A 14,965-nucleotide genomic window follows, 5' to 3' on the forward strand; every position below is an offset into this window, starting at 1 on the left:
TCTACAATTGTCCAATCAGAGTCTGCAAGTCCCCTCCCTGTCCGAGTCCAGTCCCGAGATGGGCCTCTCAGCAACGTGCAATTGATTCCTTGATGCGAAACCTTGGCAAGAACCCCTCCTCCTTGGGGAAGATCTGGCTGCATTGTATATTGTATACGGCATGGCGCCAAGTATTTTCGTCAACTACCTCGCTGAATTGAGTAGCTCCTTGTCCGCACGGCAATTTCCCGAGCGCCACCCCAGCCTTTCAGGGCGGCCAACAACGGATGAACTTGGACATGCCAAGTCAAGCCACCAACGTCGGACAGGGCCGCCGACTCTTCACGAGTATGGTCTTCAGCGATCTGCTTTAGCGACGATGCAGCTAGTCAAGTGGCGTGTTTGCTTTCCCATGTCTTGCCTGTTGGACGTGTTACCCTTGTCAATAAGTTGATAACAGCGAGGCAAATGAGGATACTGTGACATGTATTCAGCCACCAAACGTGTGAGCGGCCGTCTCTTGCGGTGACTTACAGCCGGCAGATGTGTAAGTGGCCAACCCCTGCCCTTCCAGCCCTTCCAGCCCTTTCAGCCCTTCCAGCCCTTCCAGAAGCCATATCTACTCTTGGACCATGTCCTCGCCAAGGGCACACGTGCGCAAGTACACGCCCTGTATTCGTTTTGGTCTACCTCTGTTCTTGCTGAGAGCGCGTTTCCGGTGAAGATAACTTGCCAGATATCAAGAGAAATGCTTCTTGCCGCCCTCTACCAGTGCCACAGGACCGACGTATCTCTTGCGACCGACGACAAAGTAGTACATCATAGCGGCAATGATAACGGCCGAAAATATTGGAGACGACCAGTTGAAGCCGGCAGCGTCTGGATGGTTGGCTTGCGGACAGAAGCACCAGAAGAAGCACCAGAAGCTAAAGAGCACAGCGGTCAAGTTGACAGGGACACCCCATCGGCCAAGCGAGAAGCGCGCAGCGAGGAACGTGTTGGGATGAAAGATGCGTCTCCACAAAAGACATCCGATGCTGAGACAGTAGCATTGAAGCACCGATACAGCGCCGAGCGATGTTATGGCGTAGACGCCACAGAAGATGTATGCGTTGGTGGGTATCTTGCGAGCCTGGTCGACCCTCGACAGCCACTCGAAGAACGGCAGGCCATCATCGCGGGCAAAGGCGAACAAGTCGCGGCTGACCGCAGCGAGATACGAGACATTGCCAACGGTCAGGAAGAGGCAGATAATGGCAAGTAAGACAGTGACTCACGGTACCGACATGGATTTCATGAGCACATAGATCATGGGGTGTTTGGGCTCATCGTCAAGAGCCTCTTGCACATTGGGCAGGTGATAGCCAAGCGTTACCATGGCATTCATGGTCAGGACAAAGTTGAAACACAGAACCGCCATCATGACCTTGGGAACGGCGTCGCCTGCGTGGCGAACTTGTTCAGACATGTGCGCAGCCTGACGATGAATTAGTCAACGTGGCGATTTTTGAAGTAGGTGAGCAACGTACAGTGTCAATGCCCAGGAACGCGCCGATCGCGGGGAGCTGGCCAACCATGACGGAGAGGCCAAGGTTTCCCCAGCCGCCTTTATCCTCGCAGTGGCCCCAGACGTCTTTGGATTCAGCCAAGGGGGCGTTGGCCCATATGGGTACAATTAAAGCCACAAAGGCAACAAGCGAGAGCGCAAAGATGGCGTTCTGGGTATGAGGGATAATTCTCGAACCCCAAATGTTGATGGAGACGGTCCCGCAGGAGACGGCAATGACGAGGAGGCTGCCGTGCCAGCTCTGGCCGACGTAGCTGGGGTTGTTGAGACGAATAATGTCCTGGATAAGGGTACCAACAAGGAACAGACCCTAGTTCAGCCTTGTATTTTGTTTGTAGGTGGCCGTGGCGATTTTCAACTTTCGTCTCTGCACCATTGTACGGGCCTACCTTGATGACAACGGCTCAGCGCAGACCCAATAAACCCCTCCCAACATGAGTGCAGCTGCAACAAACCACTTCGGCAACAAGGGCGAGTATGTTGTTGAGTTGACCACGTCGCGCATCTACTCTGACCATGAAGAATCCCAGGATGGTACGAACTCAGTCTACCGCGCCACGCCGGCCGACAAACGTGACATGCGGCGGATGGGTCGCAAGCAAGAGTTTATTCGCCAGTATCGTCTCTTTTCCATGATTTCGTTTGTTGCCATTGCGACTTGCGCCTGGTCTCTCAATCCTTTCGCTGCCACTCCTGCATTGGTCGACGGTGGTATACCTAGCATGATCTGGTCCAACGTCTGGTACTTAATCGGCTACATACCCGTCATTCTCAGCATAGCCGAAATGTCTAGCATGGCCCCTATTGCCGGTGCCCACTATCACTGGGTCTCCGAATTCGCACCTGAAAACTGCCAGCGGATCCTCAGCTACCTCACTGGGTCGGTGACATCCTCGAAACTACCCCGCATCATGTTCTTGACTAACATGGCTCTGCAGTTGGACTTCCACTCTGGCCTGGCAGGCTGGGAACGCGACTGTAAGGATGTGGCCCTAGACAAGGATAGAGAACATAGTGTGGAAGTTGGTTATGCAGGCTACCGCTGCGCGGTGCGGTCTGATGGGTGCATGCAGCAGATTGAAAGGCAACGTGGGAGAATCTTGGATCTGTTGATTTGCAGACAAAGGTTCTCGGTGACGGTGGTAATGGTACGGAGTGCTCCTGCGCGGAAACCCGAACCCTGGTCATGCTAACAAGCTGGGGCGGCATAACGCAGTATCGTCCAAAATGTCTGGTGGCTGGTGTGCGAATGTCATTTCTCGCCTGCCCGCACCGCTGCCCCTATTCTGTTGGGGGTTGATTTCTCAGTACCAACTAGACTTTGGAGGTGATACGAAGCGGGCGAGGCATCACAACGGGCTGTCCGCGCCGTCCCCCAATTGGGAACCTAGTTCTGGCTCGGAGGCTTGACAGGGCGTCAAAACAGCTGGCATTGTCTCGGAGTTGGCCTTTGCACTGATTGCCGACGCAACGTGTAACATCAGTCTCAAGGTTGGCCCCCTCGGTCTTGCAGCCTTGTGGCGGGTTGGGAGAGAATCCGTGCCCATCCGTCGGCCAACCCGGCCCGCCAGCCATCTCAGCGGCACAGGCGGGGGCTCCAGCAGCACAGCTCAAGGCATGATCGACGCGGTGAGGCGAAAACCTGGGCAGTCGATTAGTGAAGGAAAGAAGCGGATGAGATAACTAGCTGCAGAAGCCCAGCGCAAGAAGGTGGGTAAGGGGGGGCTCAAAGCCTTGTTTACGTACGTACAAGGATGGAGGTTATGGTCCTGGGCGCATGATGTCCCAAGCCCATGCTGATAAGAAGGGATGGTGACATGGCCGTTTTGTTGATTTGAGGATGAAGAGATGGAGGAGGGAGGGAATGGAGATGGAAATCGAATCGCCCAGGCTTTTCAAACGGCGGCCCCATGGCGGGGAGACTTGTTGTCGAATATTTCAGTGGGGTTTCAGTGGGTTTATAGCCGGCTTACAGTGGGCTTCCCGCTACAGTGCTGCTAAAACGCTCCACCGAGCCACAATTTTAGCGAACTCGCCGTTAAGCATCCGCCACATCTCGCGTTGGCTCCAGATTCACGCTTAAATACGAACAAAGGATGGTTTGTTAATAGTTAATGTTTAAACAAGCTTTCGTGGCGTATCAATGCATATGTAGACCAGCAATTCAACATGTGCCAAGCTATGCATCGGAGGCTTTATAGGCGGCGTCTAGAGTAGTCACCATCGATACTATGTACCTACATACATACGTATGTCTGTACCTAAGGTACCTAGAAGAAACTGACGATGTCCAGGCTGCCGTCGTGCCGCTGACGACAAGGACCAACGCACGTCCTTGGTGCCGCTGAACTCTTCCACGTAATTTCCCAACTTGGCGTCCCAGTTGCAGTTTCGGTACGCGTTGCGCGATACATACAGATAAACCTTACCACCAAAATAAGAAAGTATAGTTATCCGGGTCGCTACCCGCGATGTAAGTCCCCCTGGGCGCCATTCTGCCTTCCTCCAGCCGTCCGCCGGGGCGCGCATCTGCTCCTCGTCAATGATGTGGTTCACTTCGGATCGATAGGGGTAGTAATCGATCGGCGCCTCAATAATGTCTCCGCACGGCCCCGTGGACGCGACGCCAATCTCGGCCGGCTCCTCAAAGGCCGAGTACCGCGGGAAACTTTTGGCAACCCACGGTACATTCCGCTATGACGTGCCATCGCAGCTTTGGACTTGCGTGGCCGCATCCGCCTCGGCCCGCGCCATGATCTCCCGGATCGCGTCGCCCTTGTACTCCGTGTACTCGCCCACGCCCTCGTCGTTGACCTTGGCCCGCGCCGACGCCTCGCGCTTCGCCCGCGCGTACAGCTCCCTGTCTGCCGGCGTCTTGCGCAGCCAGTCCCTGAGCGCGCGGTGCCTCCGCGACTCGAGCTCCAGCTCGCCCGGCCCGTACACGTGCAGGTTGACGAACACGGGGTGGTACTGCGCGAAGAGGCGGTGCTCGTACCACGGCGGCTGGCGGAACAGAAAGTGCCAGCCGGCGGCTTCGAGGAAGGGCACGTAGGTGGACTCGTCTGCGGGGCGGGCGAGGATGAGGTCGACGTCGAGGACGGGCTTGGCGGCGAGGCCGGGGACGGCGGTCGAGCCGACGTGGTGGATGGCAATGATGGAGGACGGGGGGAGGGTGGCGCGCAGGGAGGAGGAGAGGGAGGAGAAGGTTGAGGGCCAGGAGGGGTCGGGGTCGACGACGTCGATGGTGTGCGGGACTTTGCGCTGGGACACCCATTCCTGGTGCTCGAAAGCCTTGATGCCCTTTTCCATGGCGGGTGGTGAGTGTGTGAATAAGTGAGTGACTGGCTGACTGAGAGAGAGTGTGTGTGTGAGTATCTTGAGATGCCTTTGGTTTGTGATGATGGCAAGTTGACAGCCTGCTTTGTAGCGCTGTCAGACGAATAGGCAGCCATTCTGATGAGGACTAACTAGACAGCTCCACAACTCGGAGACTTAGGGAGTAAGACGCCATTTTAAACCTTCAGATCATGTTGATAAAAATGCGTTGTAGAAATATGTAATGGCCAGTGTCGTGTATGTAGTCTCGGAGCATCATGTCCAAGCTAGGGGGTTGGGCAGCTCTGGCTACCTCGCCCAAATGGCACACCACATAACTAGAGCAGAGGAATGCATTTGATGCTACGGACAAATACATTTGAACCAGGATGGATAGCATTGGAAACTCTCCCTGTAATCTGGCTGACAAAACGGCAGGCATGTGATGCGCAACAGTGATGATGCCTGTAAAACGGCATGTCGCTTCAACCGCCCCCTAATCCTCAATCACAAAGACATACTTGTCCAGCGACTCGTACCACTGCAGCGCACTTCCAAACGTAAACGCCACCGACGCCCATATCAGCGACAGCTCGCTCTGGTACGCGCACCAGTGCTGCGCGCCGCCGCAGTACCCAAACGCCGCTGCCAGCGTCCACCCCACGCCGCCGATGAGGTTGAACACGCCGACGTGCCAGCCAATCTTGCGCGGCTGCGGCGTGTGCCAGTCCGGCTGCGTCTCCAGCACGTACAGCAGCGACGCCAGCGCGAACAGGATGCCGCCGACGAGGTACGGCAGGTAGTAGGCGCCCCATTTCGCCGCCTGCGAGAGGTGGATGCCCGGCAGCGCGAGGATGCCGCACAGGTAGAAGATGGTCGCGCCCAGCGACATGGTCGCCGACGCCAGGAAGCCGATCTCGTAGATGTAGTGCGTCCGGACGTCGTGCCACGACGGCAGCCACTGCCACTCGCGCTCTCCGAACGGGTCGCCGGCGCCTCCACGCCGGCCGCGCGCTTCTCCCTCCGTGCGCGCCGGCACCGGGGGCCCCGCCGCCGGACCGCTCTCCTCATCACCACCCAGGCCTGCGCCGCTGCCCTCTTCATCCTTGTCGTGGCTCACGCGCCCGCGCCGCGCGCCCCGCCGAAAGCTGAAGCGCTCCCCGAAAAAGGCCTCGACGGCGCCGCCAAACTTAGTCTCGGCGCGGTCGTTCCACGACTCGAGCATCAGCAGCACCGCGCCCACCTGGAACAGCGTGGCGCCGACAAACGACACGATGCCCCCCGCCACGTCCTCCTCGTGCGCAAACTCCGTCTCGGGGTAGGCGATGGGCAGCCAGTAGAACAGCCCGCAGGCGATGAAGAGCGCGCAGCCGACGGTGAAGCACACGCCGATCAGCCACGACACGTCCCAGTAGGGGAAGACGGTGACCATGCGCCAGATGCCGAGCAGCACGCGCTTGAGCTTGGAGGTGTTGCGCAGGCGGTGGGCGAGCGGCGCGGCGCGGGGGAGGACGAAGATGTGGCGGCCTGTGGGTGTCAGTCCTTGAACCGGAAAGAAGGGCAAGAAGGAGAAGAGACAAGGTGAAGGACAAGACATACCCTTTCGAAACTCGCGCGCGTTCCAGCGGATCCGCGCCCTCTCGCCGCCACCCTCGCCCGCCTCCGACAGCCCGTCGTCGGTGCGAATGTCGAAGATGGCCGTCGTCGGGTTCAGGAACGCGAAGGGGCCGGACACGCTGCCCTGGCGGAGCGCCAGGTTCGGCCCGGACGGGGTGAAGCGCGTGTCGCAAAAGGACAGCGCGCGGGGCGGCACGCCCGGTCGGCCGGCGCCGGTCGCAGTCCCCGGCCGGACCGGCGCGGTGGCGTGCCTGCTGCGCTGCGGGTGCGCAAAGGAGATGCTGCGAAGGCCGCCGGACGGCCGGCTCCTGCTGCTGCTCCGGGGATTCGTGCCGCCCCGCGGGGTCCAGTTGACGTGGGCAAAGGAGATGTTGCGCCTCGCCTTGGGGCGCGCCGCCTCGGTTGGGCTCGTCGGCGGCTCGCTCATGATGTTGCCTCTTTTTTTTTTTTTCCCGGGGGGGTCGGTCTTGTCGGTGTGGCTTCGGGTGGCGGCGGCGCGCCAAGCCCGGGACCCGGAGATTGGCAAAACGCGGCTTGCTTGTCAGATCCGGCTCGTGCGATCCGGCATCTATTCACAAGAGATTGACGGCGCTAGAACTGGCGACCAAGGCAAAAAAGTTGCAAGATGATGAAGAGAGGAAAATTATGCACCAGTCTCTTTCTGCTGGTTCTCGCTACTGAGGCGGAGCTTGTACTGGGGGCTCAGATAGCTCTGGTCCGGACCTTGGGAATCCCGTAACTACCAGCCCCACAGTCTGTTAGTTTGACAAGTGCCATGGAAAGCGGAGAGGCCAGTGGCTTTGATGCCCGTCCGTCAAACTCTATGTTGCGTTCTTGCAGGACATGGCTGGCGGTCAGTTCGTCGACGTCATTGGACCGTGCCGTGTCTCTACTTTCACACTGGCGTAGTTCCATTCGTTCCTCGGTCTCGGGTACCGCTGTCTTCTTTCCTATACGGCACAATCACCTTGCAGTCCTAATCTGATGGGAAAGTCAGCAGCAAGGGTAGTCTCGTGATCGGAGCCCGGGTGTCCGCGGCGGCAAGACGACGCTAGACCGGGAACTATTGAAACCCCTTCCCTGTGGATCGTGACTGTGCCCTTGCCAGCATCTCCGGGGCATTGACGGCAACTTCTTTCCTCACCAGTCCAGGCTATGGTTGACTCGCGTTGAATCAAGTACGTGGGTGGGTCATAGATGGGGTTGATAGAATTCGCTTCTCGCATGCAGATTTGCTTTACGCGCATAGTAGATGCAAAAGATGACAAACGCTTTATTTACATGATTAAACCAATGCCAAGAGGTATATGCGTATCACACTCATCGTAGTGGTGTTGCACAAACAGATGGTCCTTGTACCTCGGTAACGCAACATCATCCACCTCCCCGCATTCAGGGACGTCCTCGCAAGACTTGGACAGACCACCCTCAACAATAATCTGCAGAGGCAGCGACAGCGAGATGCGCGTCCGCCCGGGCCCGACTGTCAGCACGAGCCGCAGCGTGTACGTCCGCGACAGCAAGCAGCTGTGAAACGTCGGCAGCAGCATCTTCCTGTCGTCCACGGGGAGTTCGAAGACGGCATCCAGCGCCGCCACCGACTCGCCCGCCGCCGCCACCTGCCGCCAGCCCTCGACCCAGGCAAGCTGCGCGCTCGCCACCCGGCTCGTGTCCGAGTAGTGCAGCGACGGGCCGTGGTTGAGCTCGGCCTTCCGCTCGCGGTCCGGGAAGGCGCCCATGTGCGAGGTGCTGTAGTATGTCCGGGCGACGAGCTTCGCCGCGACCGCGTGCACGGCAGGTAGCAGCGGCGCCACCGCCTCGTCTGGCTCAGCGGCGGGCCGGAATCGGAGCTTCAGCACGACGCGCACTGGCGATTGCGCTCGTCGCGCGTCGGGGGAGAGGACCGCGGCGGGGGGCTGCGCCGCCTCGACGGCCACGACGCCCAGCCTCCGCGTCACCAGCGACCTGCGCAGCGTCTTGGACGCCGCGAGCCTGTACTCGCCGGCCTTGTCACCGCCCGACTGGATATCCAGCGGGGGGTCCTCGGCGTACGCCGGCAGGACGTTGACCTCACGGTGTGCGCGCAGCACCGGTACCAGATCCGGGGCCCAGCCGAAAGACCTCTGCAGGACTGCCACGCACACGCAGTACCGCACGCGGGCCGTCTCCGGACTCCCGTCATCGCGACCTCCCCAAACGGCCGCCGCGTCCGCACCGCCTACGGACGGCGGCAGCCGCAGGTGGTGCTCCCTAACGGCCGGGTGCTCGCAGCGGCGCGCCGACGCGCAGGCGCCGAGCGGTAGCCGGCGGGGCACGACGAAGCGGAAGGGCAGGGCGTAGGGGCGGCCGGCGCGGAGGACGCGGTCGGCGGGCAGGGCGGCGGCGAGGTCGGCGGCGGGCATGTCGAGGAGCAGGAAGCGGTGCAGGACCTGGCCGACCTCGGGGGCCATGTAGTTGCGGGTGGCGGCGAGGCCGACGAGCTGTAGGGCGACGCGGTCGAAGCGGAGGTCGCGGGCGGTGCGTAGGACGGCCTCGCCGGTGATGACGGCGCCGGTGGTGTAGACCTTGGCGGCGTAGTGGTTGGTGATGCGGATGTCGACGTGGGGAGAGGCGGCAGGGCTGTGAGAGGAGGAGGAGGGCGGGCGATGATGGGTGATTCTGGGGTGTATTGATGGTGCCAGTGCGGCAGCTCGGGCCTTTGTGTTGGATGACGGCATGTTTGGTGGTGATGGAGAGGCGAGATGCCGTTTGTAGGGGCAGTCTTCAAGTGAAGCTGGATATGTGTGCGCGTCGGGCCGACGCACGAGTTAAGTCGCTTGACCTAGCGGGTTGGGCTTTACATAGTCGAGATGATGAAAAGTCTAGAAGAAAGATAAGAAAGGCAGATCCGATAGAGTTAAAAGGCACCGGGGTCCGGGGTCAGGGCAGGGTCGAGGTCGAGGGCAGATTATGTCTCGGAGTTTGATTGCAGGCGGTTGCTGGCATATCGAGGTTGCAGCGAGGAATGGATGGTTGGCGTCTGCGCCCGCAGCAAGGATTGCATAAGCAGCAGAAAAGAGGAGGGACAAAAAAACCTGGAGGGACAGAAAAAGGAAAACAGGAAAGAAGAAAAAGAAGGGGCGAGGGACAGGACAAGAGAAGCCACAAGACAAGGGCGAATTCAGCTGCCGTTTGAATGGAAGCTTGGCAGAGGGGAAAGTGCGAGTTGCCGTCCGTGACTTGAAGTGACCTGAAGGGCTGAAGTGGTGTGACCTGGAGTGCCCTGGACGGGCCTGAAATGGCCTGAACTTTTGGCCTGAACTGGGTGGCCTGAACTGGCCTGAACTGGCCTGAACTTGTACTAGTCCGGGGGAAGCAGTTGGAGGGGTCATGCCATTCATTCTGTCCATCAGTTGTCACTCCCGTCACGTCACAGGCAGGTCGTACAAACAAAATGATGGCTAAATTTAGCATCCAGATTATTCTAGAATTTCTTCTCTTCGAGCCGCATTTTTCCTGCATTTAAATGCGCGCATAGTAGATGCAAAAGATGACAAACGCTTTATTTACATGATTAAACCAATGCCAAGAGGTATATGCGTATCACACTCATCGTAGTGGTGTTGCACAAACAGATGGTCCTTGTACCTCGGTAACGCAACATCATCCACCTCCCCGCATTCAGGGACGTCCTCGCAAGACTTGGACAGACCACCCTCAACAATAATCTGCAGAGGCAGCGACAGCGAGATGCGCGTCCGCCCGGGCCCGACTGTCAGCACGAGCCGCAGCGTGTACGTCCGCGACAGCAAGCAGCTGTGAAACGTCGGCAGCAGCATCTTCCTGTCGTCCACGGGGAGTTCGAAGACGGCATCCAGCGCCGCCACCGACTCGCCCGCCGCCGCCACCTGCCGCCAGCCCTCGACCCAGGCAAGCTGCGCGCTCGCCACCCGGCTCGTGTCCGAGTAGTGCAGCGACGGGCCGTGGTTGAGCTCGGCCTTCCGCTCGCGGTCCGGGAAGGCGCCCATGTGCGAGGTGCTGTAGTATGTCCGGGCGACGAGCTTCGCCGCGACCGCGTGCACGGCAGGTAGCAGCGGCGCCACCGCCTCGTCTGGCTCAGCGGCGGGCCGGAATCGGAGCTTCAGCACGACGCGCACTGGCGATTGCGCTCGTCGCGCGTCGGGGGAGAGGACCGCGGCGGGGGGCTGCGCCGCCTCGACGGCCACGACGCCCAGCCTCCGCGTCACCAGCGACCTGCGCAGCGTCTTGGACGCCGCGAGCCTGTACTCGCCGGCCTTGTCACCGCCCGACTGGATATCCAGCGGGGGGTCCTCGGCGTACGCCGGCAGGACGTTGACCTCACGGTGTGCGCGCAGCACCGGTACCAGATCCGGGGCCCAGCCGAAAGACCTCTGCAGGACTGCCACGCACACGCAGTACCGCACGCGGGCCGTCTCCGGACTCCCGTCATCGCGACCTCCCCAAACGGCCGCCGCGTCCGCACCGCCTACGGACGGCGGCAGCCGCAGGTGGTGCTCCCTAACGGCCGGGTGCTCGCAGCGGCGCGCCGACGCGCAGGCGCCGAGCGGTAGCCGGCGGGGCACGACGAAGCGGAAGGGCAGGGCGTAGGGGCGGCCGGCGCGGAGGACGCGGTCGGCGGGCAGGGCGGCGGCGAGGTCGGCGGCGGGCATGTCGAGGAGCAGGAAGCGGTGCAGGACCTGGCCGACCTCGGGGGCCATGTAGTTGCGGGTGGCGGCGAGGCCGACGAGCTGTAGGGCGACGCGGTCGAAGCGGAGGTCGCGGGCGGTGCGTAGGACGGCCTCGCCGGTGATGACGGCGCCGGTGGTGTAGACCTTGGCGGCGTAGTGGTTGGTGATGCGGATGTCGACGTGGGGAGAGGCGGCAGGGCTGTGAGAGGAGGAGGAGGGCGGGCGATGATGGGTGATTCTGGGGTGTATTGATGGTGCCAGTGCGGCAGCTCGGGCCTTTGTGTTGGATGACGGCATGTTTGGTGGTGATGGAGAGGCGAGATGCCGTTTGTAGGGGCAGTCTTCAAGTGAAGCTGGATATGTGTGCGCGTCGGGCCGACGCACGAGTTAAGTCGCTTGACCTAGCGGGTTGGGCTTTACATAGTCGAGATGATGAAAAGTCTAGAAGAAAGATAAGAAAGGCAGATCCGATAGAGTTAAAAGGCACCGGGGTCCGGGGTCAGGGCAGGGTCGAGGTCGAGGGCAGATTATGTCTCGGAGTTTGATTGCAGGCGGTTGCTGGCATATCGAGGTTGCAGCGAGGAATGGATGGTTGGCGTCTGCGCCCGCAGCAAGGATTGCATAAGCAGCAGAAAAGAGGAGGGACAAAAAAACCTGGAGGGACAGAAAAAGGAAAACAGGAAAGAAGAAAAAGAAGGGGCGAGGGACAGGACAAGAGAAGCCACAAGACAAGGGCGAATTCAGCTGCCGTTTGAATGGAAGCTTGGCAGAGGGGAAAGTGCGAGTTGCCGTCCGTGACTTGAAGTGACCTGAAGGGCTGAAGTGGTGTGACCTGGAGTGCCCTGGACGGGCCTGAAATGGCCTGAACTTTTGGCCTGAACTGGGTGGCCTGAACTGGCCTGAACTGGCCTGAACTTGTACTAGTCCGGGGGAAGCAGTTGGAGGGGTCATGCCATTCATTCTGTCCATCAGTTGTCACTCCCGTCACGTCACAGGCAGGTCGTACAAACAAAATGATGGCTAAATTTAGCATCCAGATTATTCTAGAATTTCTTCTCTTCGAGCCGCATTTTTCCTGCATTTAAATGCGCTGGCATCAGCCCGCTGGATGTCCATCATGTTTGCTTGCCTGCACTCGATCCTCTCAGCAATCAATGCACTGCGTGGTGGCGCGTTACCAAGTACAGTAGTAGGCTAGGCTTGTCGATCGCTGCAAGCTCACTGCTACATTCCACGGCAGAGCAGAGGCAAGGGAATGAAAGCAAACATATAGTCAAAGCGGGAGCTCGACAACGCCACTTGCAGTCAGTCGATCTGTTGCTCATTCGTACTCGGCTTGTACTTGCTCCCACATGGAGAAGCAGCATAATCAGTTGGAGTCGACCGTTGGCGATCCCTCCTCTATTGATGTACGAGTTAATCCGACGCCACGAATTAGCCCTAGTCCAGCGACAAGATGCCCTCAAAACTCTCCGAGGGCGCAAATGTCTCTTACTAACACACACCTGCCAGCCAGCCTCGGCAATCGTCCGTCCACCACAAACCGCCACCAACAAAGAAAAGCTACATCGACTCCAACGTTACCGAAAATGGACAGGAGACTCGAAGCGAAGGGGTCTTGTGCCACCTCGCACAAGGCTACGAAATAGGCCAACCACCCACCCCCCGTACACTGAATAGGGCTGACCGGCCGTTAGGCTGTTGGTGACAACTTTATTATTATGGATGCTTGCCTCCGATTGATTGTTACTAGTATACTACCTAGCTTACGCCGTCTGCACACTACCTTCCTACAGTGTAAACTATGTACCAAGTACCCTTCTGGGCAACTTGGGTCAGGCTGAGAACCCGGACGGGCTCGTACAACTGGAGACATGTTGACGACAAGGCGTCGACAGAGGCGCGAAGCTCTGGTAGTCCGTAGTCTCATGTCTTTATCAACCTGGTCGTCCCTTTCTTTCCTGTGTCTAGACTTTGCTTTGCCTCCCTCCGACTCACACCCAGAATCCGGTCCAGCTGTACTCCGTGTCGCCCCCATCACCACTTACACCAACAAGCGACCATCAGCAGCACCCGCCCTCCACAGCCAAACAATCACCTTTCCATCCAGCAGCACGCAAACTTGTCCAATATCCCCACCCTGCCGCCATGAACTCGCTCCCCGTCGAGATCCTCGCCGAGATCCTCGCCTACCTGCCCCCCGCCTCCCGCCCCTCCGCCCGCCTCGACGCCCAGCCTCCGCGTCACCAGCGACCTGCGCAGCGTCTTGGACGCCGCGAGCCTGTACTCGCCGGCCTTGTCACCGCCCGACTGGATATCCAGCGGGGGGTCCTCGGCGTACGCCGGCAGGACGTTGACCTCACGGTGTGCGCGCAGCACCGGTACCAGATCCGGGGCCCAGCCGAAAGACCTCTGCAGGACTGCCACGCACACGCAGTACCGCACGCGGGCCGTCTCCGGACTCCCGTCATCGCGACCTCCCCAAACGGCCGCCGCGTCCGCACCGCCTACGGACGGCGGCAGCCGCAGGTGGTGCTCCCTAACGGCCGGGTGCTCGCAGCGGCGCGCCGACGCGCAGGCGCCGAGCGGTAGCCGGCGGGGCACGACGAAGCGGAAGGGCAGGGCGTAGGGGCGGCCGGCGCGGAGGACGCGGTCGGCGGGCAGGGCGGCGGCGAGGTCGGCGGCGGGCATGTCGAGGAGCAGGAAGCGGTGCAGGACCTGGCCGACCTCGGGGGCCATGTAGTTGCGGGTGGCGGCGAGGCCGACGAGCTGTAGGGCGACGCGGTCGAAGCGGAGGTCGCGGGCGGTGCGTAGGACGGCCTCGCCGGTGATGACGGCGCCGGTGGTGTAGACCTTGGCGGCGTAGTGGTTGGTGATGCGGATGTCGACGTGGGGAGAGGCGGCAGGGCTGTGAGAGGAGGAGGAGGGCGGGCGATGATGGGTGATTCTGGGGTGTATTGATGGTGCCAGTGCGGCAGCTCGGGCCTTTGTGTTGGATGACGGCATGTTTGGTGGTGATGGAGAGGCGAGATGCCGTTTGTAGGGGCAGTCTTCAAGTGAAGCTGGATATGTGTGCGCGTCGGGCCGACGCACGAGTTAAGTCGCTTGACCTAGCGGGTTGGGCTTTACATAGTCGAGATGATGAAAAGTCTAGAAGAAAGATAAGAAAGGCAGATCCGATAGAGTTAAAAGGCACCGGGGTCCGGGGTCAGGGCAGGGTCGAGGTCGAGGGCAGATTATGTCTCGGAGTTTGATTGCAGGCGGTTGCTGGCATATCGAGGTTGCAGCGAGGAATGGATGGTTGGCGTCTGCGCCCGCAGCAAGGATTGCATAAGCAGCAGAAAAGAGGAGGGACAAAAAAACCTGGAGGGACAGAAAAAGGAAAACAGGAAAGAAGAAAAAGAAGGGGCGAGGGACAGGACAAGAGAAGCCACAAGACAAGGGCGAATTCAGCTGCCGTTTGAATGGAAGCTTGGCAGAGGGGAAAGTGCGAGTTGCCGTCCGTGACTTGAAGTGACCTGAAGGGCTGAAGTGGTGTGACCTGGAGTGCCCTGGACGGGCCTGAAATGGCCTGAACTTTTGGCCTGAACTGGGTGGCCTGAACTGGCCTGAACTGGCCTGAACTTGTACTAGTCCGGGGGAAGCAGTTGGAGGGGTCATGCCATTCATTCTGTCCATCAGTTGTCACTCCCGTCACGTCACAGGCAGGTCGTACAAACAAAATGATGGCTAAATTTAGCATCCAGATTATTCTAGAATTTCTTCTCTTCGAGCCGCATTTTTCCTGCATTTAAATGCG

At 59.7% G+C, this 14,965-nt stretch overlaps 7 protein-coding genes across 7 annotated transcripts; 1 reads left to right on the plus strand and 6 right to left on the minus strand.

The window, feature by feature from the left end:
* Nucleotides 1–718: 718 nt before the first annotated feature.
* ISF_07917 (amino acid permease 2) lies at nt 719–1,922 on the minus strand (the record flags this gene model as incomplete). Its single annotated transcript, XM_018851520.1, has 4 exons — nt 719–1,181; nt 1,257–1,456; nt 1,509–1,856; nt 1,920–1,922. The coding sequence occupies 4 exons, from the start codon at nt 1,920–1,922 to the stop codon at nt 719–721; spliced, it is 1,014 nt and encodes a 337-aa protein (XP_018701259.1).
* A 58-nt stretch (nt 1,923–1,980) lies between these two features.
* On the plus strand, nt 1,981–2,739 carry ISF_07918 (amino acid permease 2; the record flags this gene model as incomplete). The annotated part of the gene is made up of 1 exon (XM_018851521.1): nt 1,981–2,739. The coding sequence occupies one exon, from the start codon at nt 1,981–1,983 to the stop codon at nt 2,737–2,739; it is 759 nt and encodes a 252-aa protein (XP_018701260.1).
* Nucleotides 2,740–4,240: 1,501 nt separating this feature from the next.
* On the minus strand, nt 4,241–4,855 carry ISF_07919 (GrpB domain protein; the record flags this gene model as incomplete). The annotated part of the gene is made up of 1 exon (XM_018851522.1): nt 4,241–4,855. The coding sequence occupies one exon, from the start codon at nt 4,853–4,855 to the stop codon at nt 4,241–4,243; it is 615 nt and encodes a 204-aa protein (XP_018701261.1).
* A 502-nt stretch (nt 4,856–5,357) lies between these two features.
* ISF_07920 (integral membrane protein) lies at nt 5,358–6,905 on the minus strand (the record flags this gene model as incomplete). Its single annotated transcript, XM_018851523.1, has 2 exons — nt 5,358–6,388; nt 6,461–6,905. The coding sequence occupies 2 exons, from the start codon at nt 6,903–6,905 to the stop codon at nt 5,358–5,360; spliced, it is 1,476 nt and encodes a 491-aa protein (XP_018701262.1).
* Nucleotides 6,906–7,755: 850 nt separating this feature from the next.
* On the minus strand, nt 7,756–9,195 carry ISF_07921 (arrestin; the record flags this gene model as incomplete). Its single annotated transcript, XM_018851524.1, has 1 exon — nt 7,756–9,195. One exon carries the CDS (start codon nt 9,193–9,195, stop codon nt 7,756–7,758), a length of 1,440 nt encoding a protein of 479 aa, XP_018701263.1.
* Nucleotides 9,196–10,023: 828 nt separating this feature from the next.
* Nucleotides 10,024–11,463, minus strand: ISF_07922 (arrestin; the record flags this gene model as incomplete). The annotated part of the gene is made up of 1 exon (XM_018851525.1): nt 10,024–11,463. The coding sequence occupies one exon, from the start codon at nt 11,461–11,463 to the stop codon at nt 10,024–10,026; it is 1,440 nt and encodes a 479-aa protein (XP_018701264.1).
* Nucleotides 11,464–13,260: 1,797 nt separating this feature from the next.
* Nucleotides 13,261–14,172, minus strand: ISF_07923 (arrestin; the record flags this gene model as incomplete). Its single annotated transcript, XM_018851526.1, has 1 exon — nt 13,261–14,172. The coding sequence occupies one exon, from the start codon at nt 14,170–14,172 to the stop codon at nt 13,261–13,263; it is 912 nt and encodes a 303-aa protein (XP_018701265.1).
* Nucleotides 14,173–14,965: the final 793 nt, after the last annotated feature.

Source organism: Cordyceps fumosorosea (genome assembly GCF_001636725.1).
Source record: "Cordyceps fumosorosea ARSEF 2679 chromosome Unknown scaffold_25, whole genome shotgun sequence".
Classification (NCBI taxonomy): Eukaryota; Fungi; Ascomycota; class Sordariomycetes; order Hypocreales; family Cordycipitaceae; genus Cordyceps; species Cordyceps fumosorosea.